At 42.5% G+C, this 19,562-nt stretch overlaps 1 protein-coding gene across 1 annotated transcript; it reads left to right on the top strand.

Annotated features, from left to right (window-relative positions):
• Positions 1–327: 327 nt before the first annotated feature.
• LOC135248554 (retinol dehydrogenase 8-like) lies at positions 328–17,234 on the top strand. Its single transcript, XM_064323333.1, has 6 exons — positions 328–1,012; positions 11,988–12,149; positions 12,625–12,804; positions 12,993–13,086; positions 13,629–13,812; positions 16,562–17,234. Exons 1-6 carry the CDS (start codon positions 907–909, stop codon positions 16,787–16,789), a joined length of 954 nt encoding a protein of 317 aa, XP_064179403.1. The 5' UTR covers positions 328–906; the 3' UTR covers positions 16,790–17,234.
• The last annotated feature ends 2,328 nt before the right edge of the window (positions 17,235–19,562 follow it).

A 19,562-nucleotide genomic window follows, 5' to 3' on the forward strand; every position in this document is an offset into this window, starting at 1 on the left:
CCATCTGGCTCAATACTCCCACTTAAAGTAGCGAGGACATCACAGCAGCTTAGATTAGCTCGAGCCATCGGGAAATATATAATGTTCCTCTCCATTTCGTCAATTGGATAACTACGTTCGTTTTTCTACAAAAAATTAAATTAAATAAACAAACAAACAAAAGCCTCTTGATGTCAAAAAGCTTCGTACCAATTCAATTCCGTTATTGTGAACGAGATAGAGGAGCCATAGAGGAGCGCAGAACTGCGCTGTGGGCAGTGACGTCACCGCCTTGAACGTCCGTAAACAGCTCCAGCTGTTCAGCCCTTACGCGCGAACCTGCCACGGTGACTGGAGTTTGGAAGTGTTTGTTACTGCTGTGAGCTAATCGGAACCACATCAGTTCCCCTTCATTTACATCTGCATTCCTTATTATATCAACTCTCAAGCTTTCAATGTTTCAGATCTAAAACAGTCTATTGCTGATCTAATAAACTATTGCTTACTGTTTACCAGGAGCGCTTTATGTAACAGCCAACGCACGGAATGGCCACATTTTTGTTGAATTTATAAGTGTTTATTTTGTTTACTAGACTAGTATTTTAACGTGTAAGCGGTGGTAAAATTCCAAAGCTTTGAACAAATACCATGATAGCAGCATTCCTGTGTTTTCGCCAGTTCGTCGTTTTTCAACACACAGGGACTGCGTTTTCTACCGCGATACTCCACGCATTACGCACGGGGCTTTGTAACCGCACTGCCCGAGTCAGCCGAGCTCCTGTGTTAAGTAACCAGACCTACTGCCCGTGCCATGTGACTTCACAACTCGCTCTCCGGGGCTTCGTCTTATCCGCTTTACTTCAGTTAAAGCCCGACTGATCCACTCGGTTGGTGACCACACTAGGACGCAAACTCCGAAAGGGAACCATGGCGAGCGACGGACAGAAAGTAGTCCTGATCACCGGTTGCTCCTCCGGGATCGGATTACGGATCGCTGTGATGCTCGCGAAAGATGAGAAAAAACGTTACCATGGTGAGTATACCCCCTCACCGTCCTGTCTTCTCGTGGTTTACTTTAGTTGCGCTCACTAGTCTGTAGTACTGGTTGTGCCTACATCGTGTGAAAAACCGCAGAGAAATGTATCTCTACATAGATGGATGTAATTCCGTATGTTTTTCCCATTATAAATAGTCGCTACAAAATAATGTAATCATCACATTTCCAAAAATCTGTTTAGTTGGATCTACAGACGATTCTCGGGTGTTTTCCTCCGTTTCAAAGGGTTTTAAAAATAATTCAATAAACTGTACACTGACTGAAGATTCCAGCTACAATGTTTTAGCACGTAGCTTCAGACAAGTTAAACAAGCACATTAATACTTATCTTGAAACAGTTTTTTTTTTGTTGTTAATGTTTTTATTTTTGTATTTTTTGTACAGTCAATAGCCATGTACAGCTTGTGTAAGATCCTGTGGACATGTAGTCCTGGAGATGTGCATTGTTCTGCAGTTATATATATATATAAAAAAGTCTTTAACTCTATTGTATGTCCCCAATATAATAAGTCTCCGGTAAAAATCTGTCCAGGCCCAGGGCTTTGGCAGTTTGATGCAATAAACACCATCATTACTGCACATTTGACACTGTCAGTACTCTCATTCTCAATCACTTTCACTCTCACTCTGTCTCTCTCACACAGATAGACTGATATATATATATATATATATATATATATACACACACACACACACTCCTGGGCAAAATATAAATAAAAAATGGGCCCAAAGCCCAAAATGGCAAATCAACATCATTGGTCAGCAAATTAGCAAGAATTAAACAAATGCACTCCTGAGACCTCCTGTGCCACCATTTGCTTGTTTACTTTTGCTGAAGTGAACTGTTTGGGGAAAAGCTAGAAACAGGGAAATTCACTTATTCAGTAGGCAAATTAACATAATGTCAAATAAAAGAGTCATGTTTTGTATTTGGTTGCATATCATTTGCATGCGATTACGTCCTGATGTCTGTGACCTATCAACATTATCAGAGTCTGGATATCTAATTTTCAGGTTGTCCTACAAGCAATACAAAACTCTTTGCATTTGAATGGATCTCTATGGGAATTGGGGGGTGGGACTAGATTCAGCTGTAATTTATGCTGATACAGTATAGAACACATTTGTTGGCTAAATGGCTTTGTTTCTTCTGATAAATTTTCCTGTTGAACTCAATGGAAAAAATATTCAGGAGAAACAATGCTTGTACTATCTACTGCATATCTGGCAGCAGCATGGCTCATTTGATATATATATATATAGACACACACATACACATATATACATAGTATATCATCTATCATCTATCATCTATCCATGTACTGGCTTGACTGCTAATCAGTCCAGTATTGTGGATAGTATGTTCTCGGGGGTGACTGGGACCAAACATGGGCTGACATTTCTTTTAGCCCCTTGTCGGCAGTTGAAACACCCCAGAGACAGTAAATGATGGGGTACTGAATGAGACGCGCTCCACGTTTTGGACAGTCTTTACCCCAGGCCCGGTATGACTTTCTGGTACCTTTTTCCAGAGTGAAGAGTAGGTTGTCCTGGCTACTGTGGATCTCGGCTCTGGTGGAAAATAGCCAATAAGACCTTTGAGATCCTCCTGTTGCTGTATCCCTGGGGGAGGGGGGAACAGCGAAAGACAGTCAGTCCAGGCCGCCGGGCGACTCTCGGTTGGCACGGCGGCGAGTTGCCGTTTGCGGTTTGCAGCTGGTCACGCGTCTTATCCCTGCTTAACCTTATTCAGACCCCGGGGCGGGCCTGGGGAGATCTGAGCTCCGCACAGAGCACATAAGACCAAAACCGCACTGTGTTGCACTAAGAGCTGGAGATAATGCCCAGCCCTGTTGTACAAGGAGAGAAGATTAGGCCCACCGTCCCGACATTAGAGTGCAAGAGGTTGGGCCGAACCGTGCTGCGCAAACACGACAGGTACTGCCCTCTGGTGGTGACTCGGGAGAATAAGCAGTCCGCCGCTTGCGGTTCTGGCAGGGTGCAAAGGCGGGGCTGGTCCTCTGCTAGGAACCCATTTAGTTTCTTATTGCCCCAATTAGACGCCGGCATCTGAAAATAGCATTCACTTGAATTATTGCGTTCATCGGTCACTGATTCAAGGTACACTGCTGTAACACCTACACCGGTGGAAAACACAGACTCTTTGCACTTTGATACAAAAAAACCCGGTCATTACCGGTAAAACCACTTGAGATAAAAGGAATAACAAGGCAGTCCATTAGGTTGATGATTATGGTATTTCATAATCCAATAACTGTCTGCAACAAGTCACACAACTGCTGATACTACAGTGATACAACAGAAAAAAAATCATGTGTCCCATGTGTTGTATTGAGAGGGGATTGGACAGCGGTGTGCTGTGTTTTGAGGGCATTGGACGGAGTTGTGCTATATTGAGAGGTGATTGGATAGAGTTGTGTTGTATTGAGAGGGGATTGGACAGAGACGTGTTGTATTGAGAGGGGATTGGACAGATCTGTGTTGTATTAAGAGCAGATTGGACAGAGGTAGGAACTACGCCACATGCTAAATCTTCAGTATTGTTTTCCTGCTGTAGCAGTAGCAGAGTAAGCTGTGCACCTGTCGGTGGCATGCTGTGTGGATATCAGTGGTGCATTGGTGCTGTGTGGATAACAGTGGCATTAGCATCAGTGCTGTGTAGATAACAGTGGTATTAGCATCAATGCTGCATGGATAACAATGGCATTAGCATCAATGCTGCATGGAGAACATGGCGTTAGCATTACTGCTGAGTGGGTGACAGTAAGTTGGCCTCAGTGCTGTGTGGATGACAGTGGCATTAGCATCGATGATGTGTGGGTATGAGTGGCATTAGCATCAATTCTGTGTGGATAACAGTGGCATTAGCATCAATTCTGTGTGGCTAACAGTGGCATTAGCATCGATGCTGTGTGGATGACAGTGGCGTTAGCGTAGATGCTGTGTGGATAACGGTGACATTCGCATCAACGCTGTGTGGATAACAGTGGCGTTAGCATCAGTGCTGCATGGATAACATGGCGTTAGCATCAGTGCTGTATGGATAACAGAGGCACATTGATATTGTATCAGTGTCACTTGTATTGGTATCAATATTGTGTCAGTTTTGGGTCAGTGTCAGTGCTGTAGAAGTGTATGCAGGGTTTCCCCCAGAAAAGTTGTTAGGCCCGGTGGCAAGTATCTTTTGACAGGGCCCAGCGGCCCGGCGCGGGCCGGCAACCAAGTGTCGTTTTTGATGGGGGCCCGGCGCAGGCCAGCGACAGACTGATGGCAGCATTAAGGTAGGGCCCTATAGTCTCTGTAATAACAGAATCACGGACGGAATCGCGGAATTGAGAATTTAAAAAAGCTATAACACAGATTCCATAGGGCCCTACATTAAGTCAGTGCTAAAAAGCTGACTGGAGATGTGAAAATATGACTGTAATGTGAATGTTGTTATAAATAAGTCATTTATTCAACACACATTTAAAAAAATATAAAATCTAACAACTATTTACAGCATAGCAGAGTCTTACAAAGAATCTGACAACAATGTACAGTCTTGGAATGTTGTGGTTTCAACAACAACAAAAGAACTTAAATTAAATTAAATTAAATTTAAATAAATAATATCAAAGTTTTTGCACTCTACAAAAAACTTATATTCAAGTCCTGATTGGCTACTGAATCTTACAACAAGCCTTGGAATGCTGGGCACATTTAAACATTTAAAAAACTGTCTAAGGTTTTTTGGCTTTTACAGTAGGCTACCTTTCCTCCTTGACATTATCCCTAAATGGCACAAAGTAAGTATCTGTGTTACTGACTGTTTGGCTAGCTAGCTAAGTTAGCTACATGACCACGTTGTCATAAAATGTTTCCCAACCGTGAAAACTGGCTGACTTGTTCACATTTTGGACAGATGTGGCTCCTCAGTAAATCAATCGTCGTTTCCGTAGCAGCACTTTAGACACAAGCAATATCGAAAAATCCTGAAATTTCTTCTTATCGTGAAGAGTGCCTGACCCTTAACCGTAGCATTTTTTCCCCAAAGATGGTATTTCTAGATATAGCCTAATTTTGCCACTGTGTTAACACATTTTTACGGTTGCCGGTCAGGTACTCTTCACCATAAGAAATTTTAGGATTTTTCCGATATTACTTGTGTCGAAAGTGCTGCAATTTACTATGTAGCCACATCTGTCCAAAATGTAAACAAGTCAGGCAGTTTTCACGGTCAGGAAAAATTTTATGACAACGTTGTCGTGCACATCAATGTCATCAAGCTAACGTTATTAATAAACAAGTGAAGTTGTTATTTCGATGGCAATGAATAAGTCATGTAATGTTACAATATATCGAACGCTACATTCATGCTACTGTTTTAACGTTACCTACAAACTGCTTAAGTTAATATAAAAAGAATGTACTTACCGACGAGATGAAGTGATAACGCAGTTTGTAACAAGGTTAGTTAGCCTACTAAATAAGAAATGGTGGCTTGCTAGGTAACGTTAGCTTGTGTTAGTTGGAAGCGTCACTCTATGCACGTGTTGAACGTCACTCTATGCACAATGAGGGTAAAGAACACTGATCTCAGACCTGCTTTCCTACAGTGCGTTCACGTTTTAACCAACAGGTGTCGCTGGTGAGCTTTTCAACCGAGCCGCCCCACTGTAACTGTAGTTTAAAAAACATCTTAAAAATACATTTTAAAAAAATTTGGCTTAGGCCCGGCGGGGGGTCAACTTAAGCAATACACTGGCGGAAACGCTGGCGGGGTCTTCAGTTTGCAGCGACTGATCCTCTGCTTGTATGTTCATGCTGTAGAGAATGATCCTCTGTGCTTTTACACAAGTTACTGAGGCTGATCCGCTGACTGCATAGATTCACTGTGCTTTTATCTGTGTGGACTGATCCTCTGTGCCTGTTTTGGCATGTGTCAGAGACTGATCCTCTGTGCCTACATTGGCTTCTATCAGAGACTGATCCTCTGTGCATATATTGGCATGCATCAGAGACTGATGCTCTGTGCCTACATTGGCTTCTATCAGAGACTGATCCTCTGTGCATATATTGGCATGTATCAGAGATTGATCCTCTGTACCAATATTGGTATGTATCAGGAACTGATCCTCTGTGCCTATATTTGCATGTATCATGGACTGATCCTCTGTGCCCAAAAGGTATGTGGCAGAGACTGATTGTCTGTGCCTGTATTGGCATGTATGAGACTTATCGTTTGTGCTTGTAGCTGCATGTTACACAGATTTATTTCTATGCTTTGCTTGTGTCTTTATGGTTCAAAGGCTGATCCTCTGTACTTGTACAAAGTTGAAAGAGACTGGTCGCGTGTGCTTTTATACAGGCTTTGATCCTCTGTGCTTGTATAACCATCATTGCATTTGAGTTGCCAGCTTTGCCAATACCCTAACCTGCCTGATAGCAATTCTGTAATCTCTCATAATCTTAACCCAGTGGATTAACAAGGGAGACTCTCTCTTATGGAACCAGCCTATAATCCATTAGCCTGTGGGTTTGAGGTGAATTATCACAATGATAAACAATCACCTTTAAATCTCTTAATGTTTTGTGAAAAATCTGATTATTTAGTTTTCATTTTGTGGTAATTTGTGTCATTTCTATCATGAGCGAATGGTTAATTTTGTGAGTTTTATTTACTGAAAATTACAGCTGTGTCTTGGTAAACTTCAGTGATCATTAAATCAAATTGTTGTATTTTTTCCAGACTACCAATTCAGTAATAACAGATAAATGTCATTCTTAGAAAGCCATTTTTATGCACATTTTCTAATATAAAAATGACGTTCTTCATTTTGAAAATTATAAATCAGTTTTGTAAAGTTGCATCAGTTACTACATATGCAAACATGACTGATGTGTACATCAGAATTGTTGTGTAACACTGGAGTAATTTTTAAATTGAATAACACTGAGGTAATCTTTAAGCTGTGTAACACTTGAGTAATCTTTAAATTGTGTAGCACGTGGAGTAATCTTTAAGGTGTGTAGCACTGGAGTAATCTTTAAGATGTGTAACACTGGAGTAATGTTTAAGTTGTGTAGCTCTGGAGTAATCTTTAAATTGTGTAACACTGGAGTAATCTTTAAGCTGTGTAACACTGGAGTAATGTTTAAATTGTGTAGCTCTGGAGTAATCTTTAAATTGTGTAACACTGGAGTAATCTTTAAGATGTATAGCACTGGAGTAATCTTTAAGATGTATAGCACTGGGGTAATCTTTAAGATGTATAGCACTGGAGTAATCTTTAAGATGTATAGCACTGGAGTAATCTTTAAGTTGTGTAGCACTGGGGTAATCTTTAAGATGTATAGCACTGGAGTAATCTTTAAGATGTGTAGCACTGGAGTAATCTTTAAGTTGTGTAACACTGGAGTAATCTTTAAGTTGTGTAGCACTGGAGTAATCTTTAAGATGTGTAACACTGGAGTAATCTTTAAGATGTATAGCACTGGAGTAATCTTTAAGATGTATAGCACTGGAGTAATCTTTAAGATGTATAGCACTGGGGTAATCTTTAAGATGTATAGCACTGGAGTAATCTTTAAGATGTATAGCACTGGAGTAATCTTTAAGATGTATAGCACTGAGGTAATCTTTAAGATGTATAGCACTGGAGTAATCTTTAAGATGTATAGCACTGGGGTAATCTTTAAGATGTGTAACACTGGAGTAATCTTTAAGATGTATAGCACTGGGGTAATCTTTAAGATGTGTAACACTGGAGTAATCTTTAAGATGTGTAGCACTGGGGTAATCTTTAAGATGTATAGCACTGGGGTAATCTTTAAGATGTATAGCACTGGAGTAATCTTTAAGATGTATAGCACTGGAGTAATCTTTAAGATGTATAGCACTGGGGTAATCTTTAAGATGTATAGCACTGGGGTAATCTTTAAGATGTGTAACACTGGAGTAATCTTTAAGATGTATAGCACTGGGGTAATCTTTAAGATGTATAGCACTGGAGTAATCTTTAAGATGTATAGCACTGGAGTAATCTTTAAGATGTATAGCACTGGAGTAATCTTTAAGATGTGTAGCACTGGAGTAATCTTTAAGATGTATAGCACTGGAGTAATCTTTAAGATGTGTAGCACTGGAGTAATCTTTAAGATGTGTAACACTGGAGTAATCTTTAAGATGTATAGCACTGGAGTAATCTTTAAGATGTGTAACACTGGAGTAATCTTTAAGATGTGTAACACTGGAGTAATCTTTAAGATGTATAGCACTGGAGTAATCTTTAAGATGTGTAGCACTGGAGTAATCTTTAAGATGTATAGCACTGGAGAAATCTTTAAGATGTGTAACACTGGAGTAATCTTTAAGATGTGTAACACTGGAGTAATCTTTAAGATGTATAGCACTGGAGTAATCTTTAAGATGTGTAACACTGGAGTAATCTTTAAGATGTGTAACACTGGAGTAATCTTTAAGATGTATAGCACTGGGGTAATCTTTAAGATGTATAGCGCTGGAGTAATCTCTAAGATGTATAGCACTGGAGAAATCTTTAAGTTGTGTAACACTGGAGTAATCTTTAAGATGTGTAACACTGGAGTAATCTTTAAGATGTATAGCACTGGGGTAATCTTTAAGATGTGTAACACTGGAGTAATCTTTAAGATGTATAGCACTGGAGTAATCTTTAAGATGTATAGCACTGGAGTAATCTTTAAGATGTATAGCACTGGAGTAATCTTTAAGATGTATAGCACTGGAGTAATCTTTAAATTGTGTAGCACTGGAGTAATCTTTAAGATGTATAGCACTGGAGTAATCTTTAAGATGTATAGCACTGGAGTAATCTCTAAGATGTATAGCACTGGAGTAATCTTTAAGATGTATAGCACTGGAGTAATCTTTAAGATGTATAGCACTGGAGTAATCTCTAAGATGTATAGCACTGGAGTAATCTTTAAGATGTATAGCACTGGAGTAATCTTTAAGATGTATAGCACTGGAGTAGTCTTTAAGATGTATAGCACTGGAGTAATCTCTAAGATGTATAGCACTGGAGTAATCTTTAAGATGTATAGCACTGGAGTAATCTTTAAGATGTGTAACAGGAGCAGTCAGTCTATATGCGTACAGGGCATGCTCTCGTTTCCTTCCCCGGTGATTGGCGGGGTCGTTCTGAGTGCGTTCCCATTTTGTCTGAGGAAGTGTGTTGTTTCCTCCATCTCCCCCGTGACCTTTCACCCACTTCCCCTCACTCACATGAACTTACGCAATATGAGCACATTCCTCCCATATGCGTGCGCGCACGTGCACACAACACAGCAGGGTCCGAGGGAGTTTGCGTTTGTGCCCGTGTGTGTGTGTCTGTGTGTGTGTGTTTGTGTATGTATATATGTATATATATCAGACTTATTTTACAGGACATTAAGCACAGGTCACGCATATACACACACATGCACATGCACACACACACACACACACACACACGCACACACACACACATGCACTCACGCGCATGCACACATGCACATGAACACACTCACAAGCACACACAGGCGCACATGCACACACAGACACACACACACAGCACAGGTCCTTATCACAGTTATGAAAATGTCCTAGAACAGAGCCAAAATCACTCCAGTCCAGTTTTATAAACTTCATTTAATTGGTTGATTGAATAATGAAGCTGCACTTGGTTAATTACTAACAGGGGTGTTCAGTTATTTTCTCTCTCAAGCATGATTGATGCTTTCTGCGATCTAAAACAAAATCACTGCTGTGCCTTTCCCAGAGAACGGGTGGTGAATTATGTGCACGCATGCACACACACACACTGTGACCTTCAGTGGGTCTCTGCTCTCTGGTGCATCTCAGTGTGTCCTTGTGAGTTTCTGTGTGTCCCTGTGAGTGTCAGTGGGTCTCTGCTCTCTGGTGCGTCTCAGTGTGTCTCTGTTAGCTTCAGTGAATCTCTGCTCTTCAGTGCATTTCAGTGTGTCCCTGTGAGTTTCAGTGTGTCCCTGTGAGTTTCTGTGTGTCCCTGTGAGTCTCAGTTTGTCCCTGTGAGTGTCAGTGGGTCTCTGCTCTCCGGTGTGTCTCAATGTGTCTTTGTGAGTTTCAGTGAGTCTCTGCTCTGTCCAGTGCGTCTCAGTGTGTCCCTGTGAGTCTCTGTGTGTCCCTGTGAGTCTCAGTGTGTCCCTGTGAGTTTCAGTGTGTTCCTGTGAGAGTCAGTGGGTCTCTGCTCTCCGGTGTGTCTCAGTGTGTCCCTGTGAGTTTCAGTGTGTCCCTGTGAGCGTTAGTGGGTCGCTGCTCTCCGGTGTGTCTCAGTATGTCTCTGTGAGGTCCAATCAATCAATCAATCAAATTTTATTTGTATAGCGTATTTTACAGCAGTTGTCACAATACGCTTTACAGACAACCCTGGCCTAAACCCCCACAGGAGCAAGCCTAAGGCAACAGTGGCAAGGAAAAACTCCCTGTGGCAGATGGGAAGAAACCTTGGAAGAAACCAGGCTCAAGGGGGAAACCCATCGTCCTCTGGTCGGGTCAGGGTGCCGACTGGTGACCAACATGTCAGTCAGTTTTATAAGGTTTATGATGTGGCTCAGATGACGGGTGGGGCTGGGTGGCGGTGATGGGGAACAGCAGGTGGCGACAAATGTGGGCAGGGCGGAGGCAATGACGAAAGATGGGCTGGACGCCAGAGGTGGGGGAGACCAGACGATTCTCGAAGCACTCTCGAAGGTTGGGGCAAGAGCCCCGTTGGCAGCGTGGGGAAGAGGGTAGAAACGGCAATTAGGGAATTTGCAATATAGCAGACAGTGGGTAAAGTGGCAGTAGTATGTATTGGGGGGACCCCGCCAGGAGTAATATATGGCTGCATAGCTACTAGGACAGGAATTGAGAGCCCATGCAGTCATGAGGGGTGGACAACCATACCCGCCTATCAGGAGCCAGCCCATGTAAAGTCGGGTCACAGCTGATTGACAGGTGACAGTAAGGAAAGGATTGCCACCTACAAAGCTCTGTGACTACAGGCTTCTCGCACCCTGTCTCCAGACTACAACTGATTATAAGCCTGAGCATAGAGGTGCATTTTTAATCTAGATTTAAATATTGAGACTGAGTCTGACTCCTTTATAAATTTTGGAAGCTGGTTCTACAGTAGTGGGGCCCTGTAGGAGAAAGCCCTACCACCTTTTAGGTTTTTGGAAATTCTTGGGACTACCAAGTAGCCTGCGTCTTGGGATCGGAGTGACCTTGTGGGCTTATAAGGTAGGAGCAGGTTAGATATGTACACAGGTGCACGTCCATGCAGAGCTTTAAAAGTCAGGAGCAAAACCTTGAAATCTATCCTATGCTTAATGGGTAGCCAGTGAAGCGACGCTAGCACTGGTGTAATGTGCTCATACTTCTTAGTTGTGGTCAAGATACGAGCAGCTGCATTCTGCATAAGCTGGAGACTCTTTAACAAGTTGTTAGGGCAGCCAGATAGCAGGGCATTACAGTAATCTAACCTAGACGTAACAAATGCATGGATCAATTTTTCAGCATCCCCAATTGACAGGAAATGTCTAATTTTAGCTATGTTGCGTAGCTGAAAGAAGGCAATTCTGGATATGTTTTTTATATGGGTGTCAAAAGACAGATCAGGATCAATGGTGACACCAAGGTCTTTAACGACCATATTAGGTTCAGCCAAACAACCATCACAGTTTAAGGTGAGAGTAGACAATTTCTCCCTTAATATTTTGGGACCTAAAACCAACAAAACCAGCTTCAGTGAGTCGCTGCTCTCCGGTGCATCTCAGTGTGTCCCTGTGAGTTTCTGTGTGTCCTTGTGTGTTTCAGTGTGTCCCTGTGCATCTCAGTGTGTCCCTGTGAGTTTCAGTAGGTCTCTGTTCTCCAGTGAGTCTCAGTTTGTCCCTGCCTCCCCTGCAGTGATCGCCACCATGCGGGATCTGAGGAAGAAGGACAAGCTGGTGGAGGCAGCGGGTGACGCCTACGGCAAGACGCTGACGCTGCAAACCCTGGACGTGTGCAGTGACGAGTCTGTCCGGGAGTGTGTCCACAGCATCAAAGACCGACGCGTGGACGTACTCAGTGAGTTCCTCTCTCCCTGCCCTGTCTGTCGCCGAGAGCACGGCCGGGTTCATGTGCGCACTGCTCATTCCTGCCCATTATGCTGCCTCACTGTGGTTGAAAACAGGAACTGCGGCCAAGTGCAACCAAGTTCTTTTTATTCAGCTGAAATGTGGTTAGGAGGATATGTTGTGTGAGGGGAAGTGGTTACAAAAAATGTCTCCGTGTATCATACGAGGATACCAGGTTTAGTGTTATTTCACTGTCTCTACTACTATGCTTGTTTTATTTTACTGTTAGCATTGTTTTAATGCTGGCCTTACATTTGTATTAGAGTTAGTTAACTTTAGTCACATTAGTTAGTTAGTAAAGTCATAGCATTATGTATGTTATCTGAAACACCAGTGCTCTTCCCTAATCTCACCATTCCTGTCTCCATCTCTCTCTTTCTCTCTGTCTATCCCTCCATCCTCATCCCTCTGTCCCTCTCTCTCAGTTAATAATGCAGGGATCGGTTTGGTGGGGCCGGTGGAGAGCATCACCATGGACGAGATGAAGAAGGTGTTTGAGACCAACTTCTTCGGCGTGGTGCGCATGATCAAGGAGGTGATGCCGGACATGAAGAAGAGGCGGGGCGGGCACATCCTCATCATCAGCAGCGTGATGGGCCTGCAGGGTACGAGGGGGCGGGGCTTCAGAATGCTGGGGCGTGTCCTGACCAGTGGAGGAAGCAAGTAGTGTATGGATAATGTGGATAAGCACATCTCTGTTAGGTAATGCGTGACTGGAGAGAAAAACAGGGACATTGTTGTTGCCGTGTTACCGTGAGCTCACACACTGCCTGACATTACACGCCTGTCTCAGGTGTCGTGTTCAATGACGTCTACGCCGCCTCCAAATTCGCCATGGAGGGGTTCTGCGAGAGCCTGGCTGTGCAGCTGCTCAAGTTCAACGTCACGTGAGTGATGTCTGTCTCCTCCTCCATCCCTCTCTCTCTGTCTCCCCCTTCATCCCACTCTGTCCCATCCCCCCATCCTGCTCCCTTTCTCTTCCCCTGTCCCACTCTCTCTCTCCTTCTCCATCTTGCTCTCTCTGTCTCTTCTTTCATCTCGCTGTCTCAACCCCCATCCTGCTCTCTCTGTCTCCTCCTCCATCTCACTCTCTGTGTCCTCCTTCACCCTGCTCTCTCTCTTTCTCTCCTCCCCCCTTACCACTCTTTCTCTATCTCTCTCTCACTATCAGATTTCAATGCAGTATTCTTTATTGGCATGAAATACAGTAAATGTTACCACAGCATTATGTGAACATAATAGTTTTAAACATAAATGGGGAATCAGTACTGTAACCATTTAACTATGGAACAACATAGTTACAGTATTGCTAAGGGAAACAGTAAAATATGTTTCAGTAAATGGATGAAGATGAAATGTAAAAAATAATACGTTATACTGTATTTCTTGCTGAGTGGTTCCTCTCTCTCTCTCTCTCTCTCTCTCTCAGTATGTCCATGATCGAGCCTGGCCCGGTGCACACAGAATTTGAGGCAAAGATGGTGGAGGACGTGTCCAAGAAAGAATTCCCTGGGACCGACCCCGACACAGTGCACTACTTCAAGAATGTCTATCTGCCGTCCTCCGTCGACATCTTCGAGGCCCTGGGACAGACTCCTGATGACATTGCCAGGGTCAGTACGAAGCCCCCCCCCCACGCCTCAGTGTTACTGCCCCCCTGGCCAGGGTCAGTGTTCACCCACCCCTCCCCAACACTCTCGCTCTGGTCTCGCCCACTAAATGTGTGCTGTTTCTCCATCTGGAACTCTCTCTCCTTCCCGCTGTCATTCCATCTCTGGCCACTAGGTGGAGCCTCAAGCATGTCACACAGGAGTTGTCGTCAGGAAAATCTGAGCCGTTTCTCAGCTCAACGTCACAGTATCTCACTAAAACCATTTAGACTCACAATAATATGATAACATACTGAAGTTTATTTTAATGGCACTCATCAAAAGCAAAGTTACAAAGTGCTTCACAAAAACATAAGAAGAGGGGAAAACAGAGGTAAAATCAACAAGAATAAAAACATAACAAGACTTGATGTGTATAAAATAAAAAAAATGGAATGAGAAATAGAACAATAGTGCAATAAAATTTTGTATAAGACAAAGTATAAACATTTGGTGGAAAGCCTTTTGGTGGAAATCCTGAGGTGCTCAGGCAGGTGGTTGGAGAGCTGCGGGGCCCTGAACACAAAGGTGCGGTCACCCTCGGTTCTCGACCCAGTCCTGGGAACAGCCAGCAGGGTCCCTCGGTACTCGACCCGGTCCTTGGAACAGCCAGCAGGGTCCCGCGGTTCTCGACCCGGTCCTTGGAACAGCCAGCAGGGTCCCGCGGTTCTCTACCCGGTCCTTGGAACAGCCAGCAGGGTCCCTCGGTTCTCTACCCGGTCCTTGGAACAGCCAGCAGGGTCCCGCGGTTCTCTACCCGGACCTTGGAACAGCCAGCAGGGTCCCTCGGTTCTCGACCCGGTCCTGGGAACAGCCAGCAGGGTCCCGTCTGAGGCTGTGCACAGGTCTATCAGGAGACTATCACTGTCGTTTTTCTTTCTCTCTTCATCTCTTCTTATTTCTCTATATTTATTTTCGTATCAATTTCTTCTCTCTCTTTCAAATTCAAATTCAAATAGGCTTCATTGGTAGGCTGTAAAACAACAACAGCAGCCATAACTATATGAGCAATAATAATGGAATAGACAGGGCGTTTTTAATTAAATTAAATTAAATTAAATTAATTAAAGGGCCAGATCTGAAAAAAACACAAAAGAACCCGTGAGAAAACAATGAGGAAACAAGAGGAAAACAAAATAACTCTGCAGGGCAAGTTACGGTAAAGTACACAATTAACAAAGCACCAGCAAAAGCTACAGCTGCCAAGTATGAAAATAACAGGTGGAATTCAACATAGCAGGGCTGCTTGTGAGATGTTTTCACTGCGACCGTAACAAAACCACACCTCATTCCACAGCTACTGATCTTTCTGAGCTGCCAGTTAGTGCAAAAATGCGTGCATTATAGTTGAACTGAAAATTTAATGGGAGATATCCAGGAACAGTGTTGGTCAGCCATGCTCTATAGATTTCTCACAGTGATACTGTTTTGCAGCAGTGTTCTCTGAAACAGAGGTTCCCAAACCTGTCCTCAGGTACCCCCAGCTGGATCCAGGCATCTGATGTGTTCCATCTGAAGCACGCCTGATATAACTGATCAAGCCCTTGATAAATACAAGGCAAATTAACTTTAACTTTAACGGTAATAAATAGTTATAATTTTATGTCAGTGATACCAAAATAACAAAAAAAAACAACAACAAAAAAAAACAAACAGCCTAAATAAAGTAGCGGTAATATAAGTATAAAATAAACAAAGGAAAACAGTAATAAAACGGAAATGTATATATGTATACATATTCATCCGTTATCTATACCCAGACCACAACACTGGTAAATGAGGCCTGGTGTTTCGGCTAGGTCTTTGAGCGGTGGTTCTGTGGCGTTTTACAGAAACAGCTGTTTTTGTGTTGAGCCCCTCCATTTTCATTTTCATCTTTTCATCTCAATTCCAGATGCCTTAAGTAACAAATTTCACAGCAATACAGAGCAATAACCATATAATCATAAAGAATACAATTTAGGCAAAATCTATTGTCCCTGTCCTGTGATGGTGGAGTTGCCTGTTTACTGTCTCTCATGGCACACTGACACAAACTGTGTCCCTCCCTCAGTAAGACTGATAATCTGGTCATGTCAGTCATTTCTTTGAACTGAGGGAAAGATATTTCAGATTTTCTAAAATATTTTTCTTTTTTGTTCTGTACACTTCTCACAATGTAGGATGAAGTGCATTTCTGTTTCCACCTCACCTCTCTTACACTGACCACATAGCCCTGCATCCTTTGGCAACCATCACTGTTTATAACGGCCTTTCTCATTGGCTAAGCTGTGGTCACCACGCCTAACTGTTTATAACGGCCGTTCTCATTGGCTAAGCTGTGGTCACTACGCCTGACTGTTTATAACGGTCGTTCTCATTGGCTAGGCTGTGGTCACCAAGCCTGACTCTTTATAACTGCCTTTCTCAATGGCCAGGCTGTGATCACTGAGCCTGACTGTTTATAACTGCCTTTCTCATTGGCCAGGCTGTGGTCACTGAGCCTGACTGTTTATGACAGCCTTTCCCATTTCCCTATATTACTCCTGATCACGGTCAGGGGGGGAGCTGGTGCCTATACCAACGTTCATTGGGCGAGAGGCAGGAATATACCCTGGACAGGCGGCCAATCAATTGCATGGCACACACACCATTCACACAAAATTCACTCATAAGTTGGTCTATTAATTTTCCGAAATAATTCCTTTCTCTTATTTCTCTCCCTCTACTGCAGTGTACTAAGAAGGTGATCGAGTCGAGTCGTCCGCGGTTCCGGAACATGACCAACCCCCTGTACACGCCCATCGTGGCCATGAAGTACGCAGACGAGACGGGGGGTCTGTCGGTCCACGCCTTCTACAACCTGCTCTTTAACTTCGGCCCGCTCATGCACGTCACCATGAATGTGATGAAGTGCCTGACTTGCGGCTGCCTGCGGAGCCGCACCATCTCCCCCAACTGAGTGGAAGGGGTCTGACCTGCTGGCTCCATCCCCTTCTTATTAGGCCCTGCCCCTCACAAGGCTCCACCCCAAATGCCACCCCAGTGGAGCTGTGCCTTGAAGCACGTAGCATCAGCTGTGAAGGAAAACAAGGCCAGGCACACACACACACGCACGTACGCACACACTCACAATCATACGCGCGCACACATACACACACACACACACACGCACTGTGCAGATCCTCTGACAGTATTGTCTCTTGCTTACTCTGAACTGATGTAAGCATCCATTTTAATTTTTATTGTTTTTTGTTTTCACTTTTTACTATAGAATGTGCATCCTTTAAAAAAAAAAACTAGCATTAAAACGCTTACAAATGTATAGCTACTTTAAAGTAGACTTTTGAATATATATGTATTGGTTATATTTTCAAATTATATAAATACTGCTCATGCATGATAAATGAATGTATGAGTCATTTTTTACCTGACATTTCATTTATTTATTTATTAGTTTATTCATTCATTCATTTGTTTTTTTGAATCCTATTTTAATGTTAATGTCCTCAGCTCACAACCACCACTGACGCTAACAAGTTTGAATTCTTAATGATGGGCTATCTGCATACCTCTCGTAAGGGATATACATAACAAAACGTGTCAGTCAAACATTGGCAAATTACACAGGTTTAAACCCCTAGACCACAGATCTGGATTAAAATTTGATCGGACATTCAGATCTGTGAAATGAGGACTTTATGTACCAGTTGAAATGCAGTTCTGTGGTCTAGGGGTTTACACCTGAGCAATTGACCCACTATGTTTTCCTTTGACTTCTTAATGATTATATCTTGTTTTTATTAACATGTTTAACTAAACACAAATTTGCAAATATGAAAGGGGCTATATATATATATATATATATTCTGGGCTTTTAACAGTTCTAAAATCAATGTGTTTCAAAATCCATCATTCTACATCAGTTAAACAGCAATGTCATTCTTTCAATTTTGAAATGGCAATATTACATCCCCTCCCCTTTTCAGTGTCCGATTTCACAATTGATGGCAACGCTGAATCACAGTTTTAGCTACTGTAGGTTAGGCTATAGCTTGATTTATGGTTGCCAACCATCCCGCAAAACACGGAATCGTCACTTGTCTGCAGAGTAGAATGGACATTCCGTATTTAACTTGTGCATTTATAGTTTTAAATTTTTTAAATATAATTCAACAGTTAACAATCATGCTGTGAGACCATTTTGATCTAAAACCAAGCTGAATTTCAATATTGGCTAGGTGACAAGTGACTGCAAACCTATCATAAAGCTACCTGGCATTCAACCCCGGTTTCATAGGAAAGACGCTATGTCTGCACTGCGTGACCACACAATTTTTAAAATCAAGAGTTAGAGCTAGGGTGATGGATTTTTAATTCAGTTATGGATTCTTGCATTTTTCTTAAATAATGTAATGAGAAAAATAACCAAAACTGGTGCTAATTGTATGGCATCAAGTGAGAAGAAACTTTTTTCCCCCCGATAGAATCATTGTTTTCATAGAATTAACGACCAGAGGTTCTTTTGCTTAATAGCGGTGCAAATAGAACTACCAACAAGAGATTTGCATAACAAAGGTCCAAATAGAACTGCCAATGAGAGTTTTGCTTGACAACGGTAAAGCAATATGCCCAAAGAGCCACAGAAAAATGTTTCAATTTCAGCTGATTAAGTCGATTAAATAAAATGGTAAACAGACAAACGACTTATTAATTAAAGGCCCAGATCTGAAAAAAACCCTGAAAAACCTGTGAGAAAACAATGAGGAAACAAGAGGGACTCTGCGGCGGAACTCTTCAGGAAAGGTCACGGTAACATACACAAGTAGCCTACACAACAAACAAAATACGTGCAAAGGCCACAGCTACCAAGTATGAGGAGAACTCCTTTCGGTAGAATCCTCCATAGCAGGACTGACCTGTTCCTGGAAATTGACAATGCTGCATGTTTTCACTGCAACCCTAACAAAGCACACTTTGTTCTACAGCTACAGATCTCCCTGAGCTGCCAATTAGCACAGAAAGGTGTGCATTATAGTTGAAATGGAAACTTAGAGAGCAGAAGATATCCAGGAACAGGGTTGGATTTCTCGCAGTGATACTGTTTTAGCACACCAGTGTTGGTTCCCAAACCTGTCCTCAGGTGCCCCCAGCTGGATCTAGGTATCTGATGAGTTCCATCTCAAGCACACCTGGTACAACTAATAAAACCTTCATGAATACAAGACAAATTATCTTTGGTAATAAGTAGCAAAAGTGAATTTCCCTGATACAAAAAAGGTCTTTCAGCATTAAGCATTATCACATGCATGGGGTCCGGTACCAAAACCCGGAAGCAGGCATCGGCTCCCATGCGACCGGTAACGTTGCTTATTGGACAAAATTGCGGCGTACATTTCTGTGCTTGATTTTGATGCCGTTCATACGAACGGTATACAGTCACTCTGTCGACTTGTTAGCAAGCTGGCTAACGTTAAACTCAGTCAAAATGATGAAACTAAAATGTCTAAAGTGTGACTGTTTTTCACACAAAAGGATTCATACAATGGGATGTGTCTGCAAAAAAAAAAAAAAAAAAAAAAACTTTTAACATATTTATATAATTTTTTCATTTGCTCATTCTTTTAAAGTTAGACTACAGTTTCTGGTTTGAAAAGTGCTTTAGCAGGGTATCATCAGAATGTGAACGATACCCATCTCTAAAGATGAAAGGATATTATGTGGAGTTTTTATGT

The sequence above is a fragment of the Anguilla rostrata genome, chromosome 2, assembly GCF_018555375.3.
Source record: "Anguilla rostrata isolate EN2019 chromosome 2, ASM1855537v3, whole genome shotgun sequence".
In the NCBI taxonomy this organism is placed as follows: domain Eukaryota; kingdom Metazoa; phylum Chordata; class Actinopteri; order Anguilliformes; family Anguillidae; genus Anguilla; species Anguilla rostrata.